General features: G+C 56.0%; 1 protein-coding gene across 1 annotated transcript; it reads right to left on the bottom strand.

The window, feature by feature from the left end:
- Window positions 1-1,006: 1,006 nt before the first annotated feature.
- Window positions 1,007-7,186, bottom strand: LRFN3 (leucine rich repeat and fibronectin type III domain containing 3; the record flags this gene model as incomplete). Its single annotated transcript, XM_080704576.1, has 2 exons — window positions 1,007-1,472; window positions 5,772-7,186. 2 exons carry the CDS (start codon window positions 7,184-7,186, stop codon window positions 1,007-1,009), a joined length of 1,881 nt encoding a protein of 626 aa, XP_080560702.1.
- Between the last annotated feature and the right edge of the window lie 4,638 nt (window positions 7,187-11,824).

Here is an 11,824-nt window from a genome sequence, read left to right as displayed (position 1 = left end):
TCTGGTCCTGTCTCAGGGCAGCCCACCATCGCCATCCCCTAGCAGAGTCCAGGGCCTTGTCCTGGACATTCCCTCCCCCATGGCTCTCAGCTCCAAACACATCTATCCACTCCGCTTATGAATGTTTCTGTCCCCACTCCCTGGCCCTCACCACCCCCCAGATCCCTGCTCTGGCTTCCTCCTGGGCTCCCAGCTTCAGTCTCCTCTGGTTCACCTTCTTCAAACAGCACTGGAAGGGTGGCCCTAAAGCCCAGATCAGACCTGACTCCTCCTCTGCATAGAACCCTCATGGCTCCCTGACACCATCAGTCTGCAGTCTGAGCTCCGGGCCTGGAGGTCCTGGGTCCTGCTCACCCCTTCTGCCTCAGCTCTACCTCAGCACTCCCCGTGCCTAGTGTATGTATACTAGGCCCTGTGCCCTCTGCCTGCAATAGGTTTTCTTCAGCTCTCTGCCCAATTATCTCCTTCAGGCATCTTTCACAGACCGTATGTCTCCTCCTCCTGGAAAGCGCTCCCTGAACACAGCTCTTCTAGGCCACACAATCTCCTCATCCCCTGGTCTCTCTGGCCCGTCACTATCTGAAGACATGTCTATCTCCCACTGACTCTAGTCCCCTGAGGACAGGCTCAGGGCCGTCCGGGTCCCTGAAGTATCACCCAGAACAGGGCATGTCTAGGTTGGGGCTTCAGGAATGTCTGCTGAATGTTTATCCCCACCCTGCCAGGGGCCTCCGGACTGAACTGCGGTCTCTCCCCAGGGGAGGTCTTCTCCCAAGCCCCCACCCACCCGTGTGATTCCCCCACAAGCCCCACAGACAGAGACAAGGGCAAGGGCCCAGGCCCAAGCTTAGAAAAATAGGACTTTCTTGTTGTGCCCTAGTGCCCCGACACCCTCCCCGTCAGTTTTAAAAACCGTGAGCAATTTGGTGAGTCTGAGGCCAGGTCCCGCGGGGTGTCCAGGTCCTGCTGTTCTTGAGGCCTGAGAGGCCATAGAGGTGGTGCCCTGCTAGGGTCCTGCAGGTTCATGGCTGGGCCCCCAGGGCTCGCAGTCCAGTTGGACCACGGTGTGGGCCCTGGGTGCAGCGGGCTCAGGGGCAGGTGCAGCGGGCGCGGGGCCCAGCGCGCCGTTGGTCTGGGAGCAAACGCTGCTGACCGGCGCGGGGGTCTTGGCTTTCCCTGGGGGCTGGCCGCCGTGCACCTTGTAGCGCATAAGCAGCACGAAGATGAAGACCAGTACCGAGGCCACGATGACTCCGCCCAGCGCGATGATCATGGTGCCGCCCAGGAAGGGTGCGTGCGGGGCGCCGCAGGGCCGCAGCGCAGGCTCCGTGGAGAAGCGGGCGCAGCCCACCGGCCGCGTGGCCGTCAGCCCCGTGGCGCCATCCTCGTATACCGCGAGCACGCACAGATCATAGGTCCGGCCCGACGCCAGGTCTGTCAACAGGAACGAGCGGCTGTCTGCCGGGATCATCCTGGAGGGGCAGGCAGGTGGGGTCAGGTCTGTGACTGCCCAGCTCCCACCCTCTGCTCGCCCCCCGCCCAAGGCCCTGCGGGACTTGATTCCCAGCGGCCCGCTGCCTCACTTCATGCCAGCCCTGAGTTCTCTAACCAGCGTCCCGGCTTCCCCGAGAGGCCCCTCCAGGCTGTTTGCTAGTTTCACAAGCCCACCTCGCACTTCCCCCCATCGCCTGCCGCCCAAATCCCCCAGCTTGCTTTCCTCTGGGGATCCTTGCCCAACTCCTCTGCAGCCCAACACTGGAGTCCTTCCGCTCTTGCTTCATGTATTTATACTCAGCTACCTAGTTCCTCTCTAGCAGCACCTTCGATCGCCCTACCCAGTTCTGCCCCAGCCTTCTGCCCGATTTCACTATGATCACACCAACCACCCAAGTTCCCTCCAGCCCTGCTGCCAGATGCCTCTCCAGTTCTCTGCCCTGTTCTGCACTAACCCCGTCTGATTTCTAACCGACTTCTCTACTCTTCTCCTCTCACTCCCCAATCTCCCTCTAGACACACCCCCAGCTTCCCTCTGCTTCCCCTCTGGCTTTTCTCCAGCCTCTGCCTAATTTCTCCTTTCCAGCTGCCTGATTTTCCTCTAGTGTACAGCTAGAATTCTCTTGAATCTTTTCATTTAACTACCTGATTCCCCTGGACCCCTGCTGCCTGATCTCCTCTAAACAGCCAGTAAATTCCCCCCATCCCCACTGCCGTTTTTATTATCGTATCTATAGTGTTTTCCAGTGCGTGCCATCAGCAGTCACCACTGCCGCCTCCCCTCCCTGCTGCCTTATTTCCTTCCAGCTCCGTCGCTTGGTTGCCTTTGGTCCCTGTTGCCTGGTTTCTATTTATCCTCGCCTTTCCCATTTCCTCTTATCCTTACTACCCAATCCACCGTGTCTCTTTTTTGCCACAGAGTATTCTGTGGAAGAGTTAACATGTTTTTTTAATGTTTTATTCCAAAACTGCTTTGCTGAGGGAGATATAGGAAATTCCACGATTGCTTCTGGCAGGACTGGCTATTTAAGAGAGCACTTGCCCCATCCCCTGCCAGGCAAGGAGGCCAGGACTGGCGATTTTCAGGGGTGAGCGCTCTAGAGAATCTGCCAAGTACTTTTGCCTGAAAAAAGGTGTCAAATCAGGATCAAAAAGGAAAGCAAGTGATGCTGTCTTGAAGGGTGGGCCCCAGGGGCAGGAAGGGGGTCCTGGCACTAGTGTCCCAGGAGCAGATCCCCGCCCTTGGGAGGCCTAGGCATCGCAGCCGTGCATTAGGAACTGTGCCCGTGGCCGAGCCTGGCCACAAGGACAGGAAGTCATCAACAGCTACCCATGCTACGCTGGACTTTTGGTAGGAGGCGTCAGCAGCCCAATGCGTGCTCTCTGGCTTGGAGGCAGAAGTTGAAGTGCCCCACCTTTAGAGTCTGTAAAAACCTAGGTTTGTGTCTGCAGCTGCAGGAGAGAGAGAAGGGGGTCATCAAGAGAGGCAAACTGGTTATTTGTGCTGGCCTGTCAAGAAGAGACCGAACTAGGTCCGATTTGACCTAGCAAATCAAAAACTTGGATGCTACCATGTTAGAACTCCAAACATACACGGTTTACACTGCTTGAGGCTAAAGCCTACTCTACTGAACCTCCTTCTCTCAATTTCCCTTAATTTCTGGTGTAATTTCCTTTGTAACAGGGCTGTCTCCATTTATTTTTCCTGCTGTCTCTGTATCTTCCTGCAGCCTGGCTTGTATCGAGTCACCATCTGGAAAACTAAGCTTTCTCTCTTTACCTTTATTGTTGAAACTTGCTTGCCCTACCCCAGCCCTATTAACTTTTTTTTTTGGGGGGGGGTACTGGGGATGGAACCCAGGGGCATTCTACTTCTAGGCTACATCCCCCGCCCTATATTTTATTCTTTATTTTGAAACATGGTCTCACTGAGTTGCAGAGGGCCTCACTAAGTAGCTGAGGCTGTCAGAGAACTGCCATCCTCCCAAATTCTGGGATTACAAGTGTGTGCCACCAAGCCCAGCTTTTAAAAAAATGTGTACAATGGATTGAACCCAGGAGCATTCTATCTCTGAGCTACATTCCCAGCTGTATTTCATTTTTATATTTTGAAACAGATTTTGGTGGTACTGGGGGTGGAACCCAGGGGCTTTTCTACAGCCGGGCTATACTCCCAGACCCATTTTATATTTTACTTGGAAACAGGGTCTCACTAAGTTGCTGAGAGCCTCACTCAGTAGCTGAGGCTGGCTTCAAACCTGCGTGATCCTCCTGTCTCAGCCTCCCAAGCGCTGGGATTACAAACTGCGCCACCACGCCCGACTTAAAGATTCTAAGTTACTTTGCATTGGCCTCAAACCTGCAATCCTTCTTTCTTAGCTTCCCAAGTACTGGAATCACAGGCATGCGCCATCACATCTGGCTCTATTAACTTTTTGTGTGTCTGTGTGGTACTGGGGGTGGAACCCAGGGGCTTTTCTACCTCAGATCTATTTTATACTTTATTTGGAAACAGTCTCACTAAGTTGCTGAGAGCCTCACTAAGTAGCTGAGGCTGGCTTTGAACCTGTGCGATCCTCCTGTCTTAGCCTCCCAAGTGCGAGGATTACAAGTGTGTGCCACCACGCCCAGCTAAACTTTTTTTTTTGTCTTGGAGATTAAACCCAGGCATTCTACCTCCAAGGTATAACCCCAGCCCTTTTTAATTTTTGTTTTTGAAACAAGGTCTCGCTAGATTGCTGAGAGTCTCACTAAGTTGCTGAGGCTGGTCTCAAAACTGCAATTCTCCTGTCTCAGCCTCCCATGTCCTAGAATTACAGGTGTGTACCATCATGCTTGACTCCATTCACTTTGTGTGTGTGTGGTACTGGGGGTGTCCAGGGGCTTTTCTACCTCCAGGCTATACTTCCAGACCTATCATATACTTTATTTGGAAACAGGGTCCCACTAAGTTGCTGAGAGCCTCATTCACAGTAGCTGAGGCTGGCTTTGAACCTGTGCGATCCTCCTGTCTCAGCCTCCCAAGTACTGGGAGATTCCATTCAATTTTTACTCTTCTGCCTAATTTCCTTTTTATTTTTTATTTTGGTGGTACTGGGGGTGGAACCCAGAGGGTTTCTACCTCTGGGCTATACTCCCAGACCTATTTTCTATTTTAATTGGAAACAGGGTTTCACTAAATTGCTGAGAGCTTCACTAAATAGCTGAGGCTGGCTTCGAACCTGTGCGATCCTCCTGTCTCAGCCTTCCAGGCACAGGGATTACAAGCATGGGCCACCACGCCCGGCTCCTTTTTATCTTTGTTACCATTTCCTTTGTGTGCATGGGGTGGGGCATACTGGGCATGGAACTCTGGGGGCATTCTGCTTCTGAACTACATCCCCAGCTCTTTTTATTTTGAAACAGGGTATCACCACTAAGTTTCCCAGGCTGGTCTCAAACCTATGATCCTCCTGTCTCAGCCTCCTAAGTACTGGGATTATAGGCATGCGCCACCATACCTGGCTGGTACCGTTTACTCTTGTTGGCTTATTTTTTTTTTTTAACCTCTGCAGCCTGCTCTCTTTATCATTGTTGCTTGGTATTGTTTAGCCCTACAGTTTGATTTATTTTAACATTTGCTTTTTGTTTTTTAAAAATCCCCATTGTCTGATTTCTTTTTTTGTGTGTGTGTGTGTGGTACTGGGGATTGAACCCAGGGTCATTTTACCTCTGAGCTACACCCCCAGCCCTATTTCATTCTTTAATATTGCAACAGGGTCGCCGGGCGTGGTGGCGCACGCTTGTAATCCCCGCGTTTGGGAGGCAGAGACAGGAGGATCGCGCAGGTTCGAAGCCAGCCGCGCTGGCTTAGGAGACCCTGTTTCCAAAAATAAAATAGGTCTGGGAGTGTAGCCCGGAGATAGACGGGCTTCCAGGAACCCCAGTACCACAAAAATATATATATATTGCAACAGGGTCTCACTAAGTTGTGGAGAGCCTCATTAAGTAGCTGAGGCTGGCCACAAGCCTGCGATTTTCCTGCCTCAGCCTCCCAGGTACTGGGATTACAAGTGTGTGCCACCACGCTCGGCTTCTGATTTCTTTTTACCAGATTTCTTTCTGTATAATTGTTACCCTTGCTCTCTGATTCATTTTACTTTTGCTGTCTGATTTCCTTTGTGGTCTTGTAACACATTTCTTAGCTGTGCTTTGGTACCAGGTATTCCTCAGCGTGCCGCCAACCCTCCCTCCTCCTCACTCCCCTACCCAGCTACCCCACTGCCTGGCCCCTGCACCTGTAGACGAGGATGTCATCAGCTGAGCTGTTGTACTGGATCTGGTACATGCGGATGCCTGGGATGGGCCGCTGATCTGGCCACTGGACGAGTGCAGCTGTGGCCCCGTGCTCAGTCACTTGGACGCCGCGGTCAGTAGGGGACACGGTGTCGGCCACCTTGGCGGAGGCGGAGGCGGCGGAGGGAGGGGTGAGGGCATCAGGCTCCCCGTCCCGCGGGGGGTCACAGCTGGTGCTATTGGCTAGCTGGGGGGGAGGCGGGGGACCCACTGTCAGCTCAACAGCAGCCGTGGCCTCACCAGCTGCATTGGCCGCGATGCAGGTGAAGATGCCTCCGTCGCCAGGCTCGGTGACCAGCAGCTCCAGTGTCCCATTAGGGAAGGCACGAGCACGGCTCGAGTTGCCCAGCAGCCGGCCCTGCGGTGACACCCAGCGCACACGGGGCTCTGGGTCCCCTACTGCCCGGCAGCGCAGGGCAGCTGGCCGACCTGCAGGCACTGCCAGGGGTGGTGAGCGGTGGGTCACCACCGGTGGCTCACATACAAATTCCTCCTCACCCACAGCCCAGAAGTAGCGGCCCCCCAGGGCAGGGGGTGAGGCACAGGCCTCTAGGTCGTCCTCCCGGGCCAGCCTCCGCAGCCACACCAGCTCGCAGTTACAGTGCAAGGGGTTCCCGCCGAAGGCCAGCACCAGGGCAGAGGCGGGGGAGCCTCGTGGCCGGGCAAGCAGCGGCAGGCGGGAGAACAGGGGGTCGGGTGGGATGGTGGTCAGGCGGTTGGATGTCATGTCTAGTCGTGCCAGCTTGTGCAGGCGGGAAAAGGCGCCTGCAGGGACGGATGCCAGCAAGTTATGGTCAAGGCCCAACGTGTTGACATTGCCCAGGCGGCCCAGCGCCTCCCAGGGCAGCTGCTCGAGGTTGTTGTAGGAGAGATCGAGGTCCTCGAGCGTCTCAGCGCAGTCGTCCAAGGCACCAGCAGCCAGGGCCGCCAGCTGATTGTTGCTTAGGATGAGGTGGCGGAGGTTGACCAGGCCGCGCAGCTGTCCCTCGCCCAGCGAGGTCAGCCGGTTGCCATCGAGGTGCAGGGCGCGCAGGGCACGAAGGTCAGCGAAGGCGCCAGCTGCTACGTGGCGGATGGTGTTCCGCGACAGGCTCAGATGCAGCAGCCCCGTCATGTTGGCCAGGTCCCGGCGGCGCACCGCGGCGATGAAGTTGTCTGCCAGGCGCAGCTCAGCTGCACGGCGATCCAGCGAGGGTGGCACGAACAGGAGGCCGGCCCCCGGACACAGCACGCTGAGGGGTAGTGACTGGGTCTGGCAGCGGCAGCGGCGGGGACACGGGCTGGTCGTGGCTGGCTGGGGTGGAGATGAGGCAGGGGCCAGCGGCAGCAGGCAGAGGAGCAGTGGGAGGACGGCCATCGCGGGTGGGGCAGCCTGCGGGGAAGAGGGAAAGGTATCAGGGCTGGCTGAGACCAGGGGAGGGGCTATATAGGGGCCTAGAGTTGCCTGAGACCAGAGGAGGTCACCATGGGCGGAAAGCAACAGAACTGGTCAAAGATGATCAGAGTCAGGGGTGGTCAGACACCATCAGAGCTAGAGGAGATGGTCAAAGTTGGCTACTGGGAGAAGAGGTGGTCAAGTGGTAGGAAGAGTGGTAGGAGCTGGTGATCAGATGATCAGAAGGGATCTGACATGACCAGAGAGGGTCAACTTCTGCCAACCTCATCCTGAGCTACAATCAGCTGGCGGCCCTGGCGGCTGGTGCCTTGGACGACTACAGCGAGACGCTTAAGGACCTCAATCGCTCCTACAAAGATGGTCAAAAAGATGAGAGGTGGGTGGGCAAAGAGAGGTGAGGTGGTCAGGGGTAGTCCATCCAGGAAAGCTGATCAAACATAATCAGAGAGAGAGGTGATCAGCCATGATCAAAAGCCAGAGAGGTGACCAGAAAGGAGAAAGGACAGACACATCAGTTGGAGGTGAGGACAGCTAGCCAGGATGAGGGGCACTGGGAGAAGTTAGCAGAGGGAGCAAAGGTACTGAGATCAGACACGATCAGAGAGCTGGGTGTGGAGGTGCATGTCTGTGATCCCAGTACTTGGGAGGCTGAGACAGGAGGGTCACAGGTTCCAGGCCAGCCTCAGCAGCTTAGTAAGACCCTGTTTTGAAACAGAATGTAAAAAAAAAGGGGGGGGGCTAAGGGTGTAGTTCAGAGGTAGAATGTCCCTGAGGTCCCTGAGTTCAGTCCCTATTAGGTATGCGCGCGCACACACGCACACACACCCCTGAGAAATCAGCAAACAAGAAACATAGGAGAGAGGTGGTTAGCTGGTTGTAGACTGGGAGTTAAGGGCTGGGAGTTAAGGGCAGGATGGGAGAATGGCAAGAGATATGGTGGAGATATGGTGGAGAATGGTCAGAGAGAGGGAATGTGGACAGAGGAGAGGTGGGCAGGACAGCTGGGAGAAGAGGTAGACAGATGTGAAACATGGCAGGAGATGGCCAGAGACCCAGGCTTAGAGCCAGGGTGGACAGGGTGAAACAGCCAGGGGAAGATGATTAGAGTACGGTGGGCGGAGATGTCAGACCTGGTCACTGAGGAGCAGACAGCGGTGGCCCGAGAGGGCAGCTGTGGACAGGGCACCACACACGGTAGAGAGGAGAGGTGAACAGAGATAGCCATTGAGAGAGGCAGAGAAAGGTGACCAGAGAGAGCCGCTGTGACAAGAGAGGGCTGGAGATGGTCAGACAAGGTGGTGGTAAGAAGCGGAAGGGTGGTGGCCTCAGAGACCTGGAGGTGCCATCGGCTGGGGATGAGGAGGTCAGAGGCCAGGGCTGGCTGTGTCCCTAGAGTGATGGAGACAGAACAGGAAGGAGCAGAGGGGTTCCAGGGGGGACCTGGCCTTCTATCTCCACCCCCAGCCCAAAGCTCCTCCCAAGTCCTTCCCCACCATGGAGGTCTCTCAGCTTACCTGAGCTAGAAGCTGCCCCAGGGAGTGGAGTCCTCAGGCTCCAGGGGGTCAGAGGTCAGGGCTCTGGGTGGGTTGTCTGGTCATGCCTTCCCTGTCCCCAAGGCCTCCGCGGAGGGACCGTCGAGTCTCAGTTCCAATCCGTGCCCGCGAATCTCCAGATCTCGATACTCAGGGCCCCAGGCCCCCGAATACTGGGCCTCTAGGGTCCAGTTTTAGAGACCCATTCCTCAGTTTGGATTTTTTAGGGTCTCCCAGCGCCAGGCTTGGGATACTAAAGAGCCAGATGAGGAAGTTTAGGATCTGAGTCCCAGGTCCAGTTCTGGAATCTGATACTGGGTTCTGTGTTCAGATATCGGGGTGCTGAATCAAGACTTGGAGGTCTCTAGTGCCAGATTCCAATTCTGATCTGCTGCAAAGACTTGAGGCCCAAATTCAGGTTCAGGTGCCTTGGAATCCCAAGGTTCAGATCTTGGAATCTGAGGCCTAAATCTCAGGGTTCAGTTCCCAATAGTGGGTTCCAGGTCATAGATTTGGGGATCCAGTCCCAGATTTCAGGGTGTTAGGCACAGAATTCGGAGTTCAGCTCCAGATTTGGGGGCTTAGATACCAAATCTTGGGGTCTATGTTCCAAATCATGGGATTCAGTTTCCAAGTCTTGGGGTTCGAGGACCGCTGTTGGGATTCCAGCCCCAGATACTGGGGTTCAGAGTCCAGAAGGTCTTGAGATTTCACGGCTGAATCTCGGGATGCTGGCCCCAGACCAGGGTCCCAGGCTCGGGCTTCAGGATCTCTCCATCCATCCAGTCTCGGGATGCAAGCCCCTGATGTTGGGATGCGGCCCAGGGGCTAGGGCGGCAGCGTCGCTGGCTTCGCGGCTTTCGGTTGCTGGCTCAGAGGAAGGGGGTCCGCCGCGGTGGGTAGGGGGGTGGTCGGGCAGCCCCGGGGCCGGGGTGGGGCGAGGCCTGGGCGCGGACAGACCGACAGCCAGGGACGCGCAGGACGGGGGCGCCGCAGCGCGGGCGGGGGCGCAGGGGGGAGGGGCCGCGCGCAGAGACCCCTCCCCCGCCGGGGCCGGGGCGGGGGCCGGGCGGGGGCCGGGCGGCGGGCCGGGACCGGGCGCTCCCGCGGCCTCCTCGCCGGGAACCCAGGGCCGCGCGCGCGCCCGCGCTTAAAGGCGCAGGCCCCGCGCGCGCCCGTGCTTAAAGGCGTAGGCAGCCCCCCCACCCCCTATCAAAGGCGCGCCCCTGGCCCCACCTCCATGGAGTCGCCCTGGCGCTTCTGGGAGCGAGAATCCCTGGATACAGGGAGATTGGAGCAGAGAGACAGAGAGAACAGCGTTAGAGACAGAGGCAAAAAGATGGGCAGGCTTATATCGAGAGACAGGAATAGAATGAAAGAGAGAGACAGGAACATACACATATCCAAGGAGAGATGAATATACAGAGACAGCGGGAGACTAGAGAGACTTAAGAGACAAGGACGAGTCAGAGACAGATGTCTGTGTGCGCACCCACACGCTCTAGTGTGCAACGCCTGAGGAACCTTGGCTGTGAGGTTGGCTGTGCGTGTCCAGTACTCCTTCAGAGCCTTGAAGGCAGCCCTCCATCCTGGCCCCACCCCACCCCCACACCTGTCTCCTGCCAGTACCACCTCCCAGGGATGTGCTCACCTGGACTCTGCCCAGCAACAGGCCTGACCTTTCAGGCCAGAGGGCTCCTTCCCAAGGCTCCTTTTTCTGGCTGCAAGGGGAAAATGTAGCTCCAAAACCCTGTGCCCCCGGGTTTAGGGATAGACCTCAAGACACTCTGCCCAGATCTCCTAGGAAGGAAAGAGGACGGGAAGTGGGTCAGAGGCAGGAGGCTGGCCAGATTGGCCCAGAGAAGTGTGTCCACTGTCTTCCTTCCTTCCGCTCAGGCCCGCTGCCCAGCTAGTGACTCCCCAGGAGTGGGGTGAGGGGACAGGAGAGAGGTGTAGTGGCTGGGTTCCCACACACTCTTGGCAGGTGGTGTCTCAGGGAGAGGAAATTGGGTGATGGTTACAAGCCTGGCAGCGTGGTCACAGCAGTGTGGCAGAACTGATCTCATAAGAGATCATGGCTTTGGCCTTGGTGGTCTGAGGTGGACACAGGGAACCTGCGTGGTCCTAGAATCGCCTCTAGGAATACTATCTGAGTGGAGGAGCAGAGTGACCTTGGGGGTAGAGTGTGAATGGACATCCACCCTGGCATCCCTAGCTCTGCTGAAGGGTTCAGAACAGACTTTTGGCTCCTTCCACTTGTGTGTATTGAAAAATTGCAGCTAAAATTAACGGAGCCCTGAGGCCTGCCTTTCCAGATCATTAGCAAAGTTCATCACTGCTCCTGGCCCAGCACAGTGGATACTGGTCACTCAAGAACTCAGAAAAGCTGGGGGAGGCTGTAGAAGCTTTGGAGGCAGCGGAGCTGGAGAGGCAGAGGGGTAGGTATGGAGACAATCCCAAGAGCAGGACTGGGAGACGTGGAGGGAGGACGGGGATCCCAGGAAACACGTAAAGGAGAGGAGGAGCGAGGCTGGGGAGAGAAAGCTAATAGAAGGCTCACCGCGGAGGGCAGGTTACCTCTCTGGGCAACTGGAGCTCCGTTCTGCTGGAGAACTTTAAAGAGCCTTGTAGAACACATCAGAACTGTCTCCTGTTCTAGAAAAGTTCAGAGCGGCTGTGGCATTTCTCCACCACTTCCTACCCTCCTCAAGTGATGATTGTCCCTGACAATCATGGCCAAGAGCCACATGAGGCCTGAGGTGGTAAAGTAGAGACGGTGCTAGCCCAGAGTTCCTGTTTTAGTATGTCTGAGGTAGGGCCCAGATATTTACATTGTGTGTGTGTGTGTGTGTGTGTGTGTGTGTGTGTGTGTGTACTGGGGACTGAACCTAGGGGTGTTGCACCGCAGAGCTATATCCCTAGCCCTATTTATTTATTTATTTATTTATTTATTTATTTATTATTTTAAAAGAGTCTTGCTAAATTGCTGAGGGCCTAAGTAGCTGAGGCTGGCTTCAAACTCACAATCCTCCTATCTCAGCCTCCCAAGTACTGGGATTACAAGTGT

Source organism: Muscardinus avellanarius (assembly GCF_963383645.1).
Source record: "Muscardinus avellanarius genome assembly, chromosome: 10".
NCBI lineage: Eukaryota > Metazoa > Chordata > Mammalia > Rodentia > Gliridae > Muscardinus > Muscardinus avellanarius.
The sequence above is the reverse complement of the archived record's forward strand: the minus strand, read 5'-3'. Positions and strand labels throughout refer to the sequence as shown.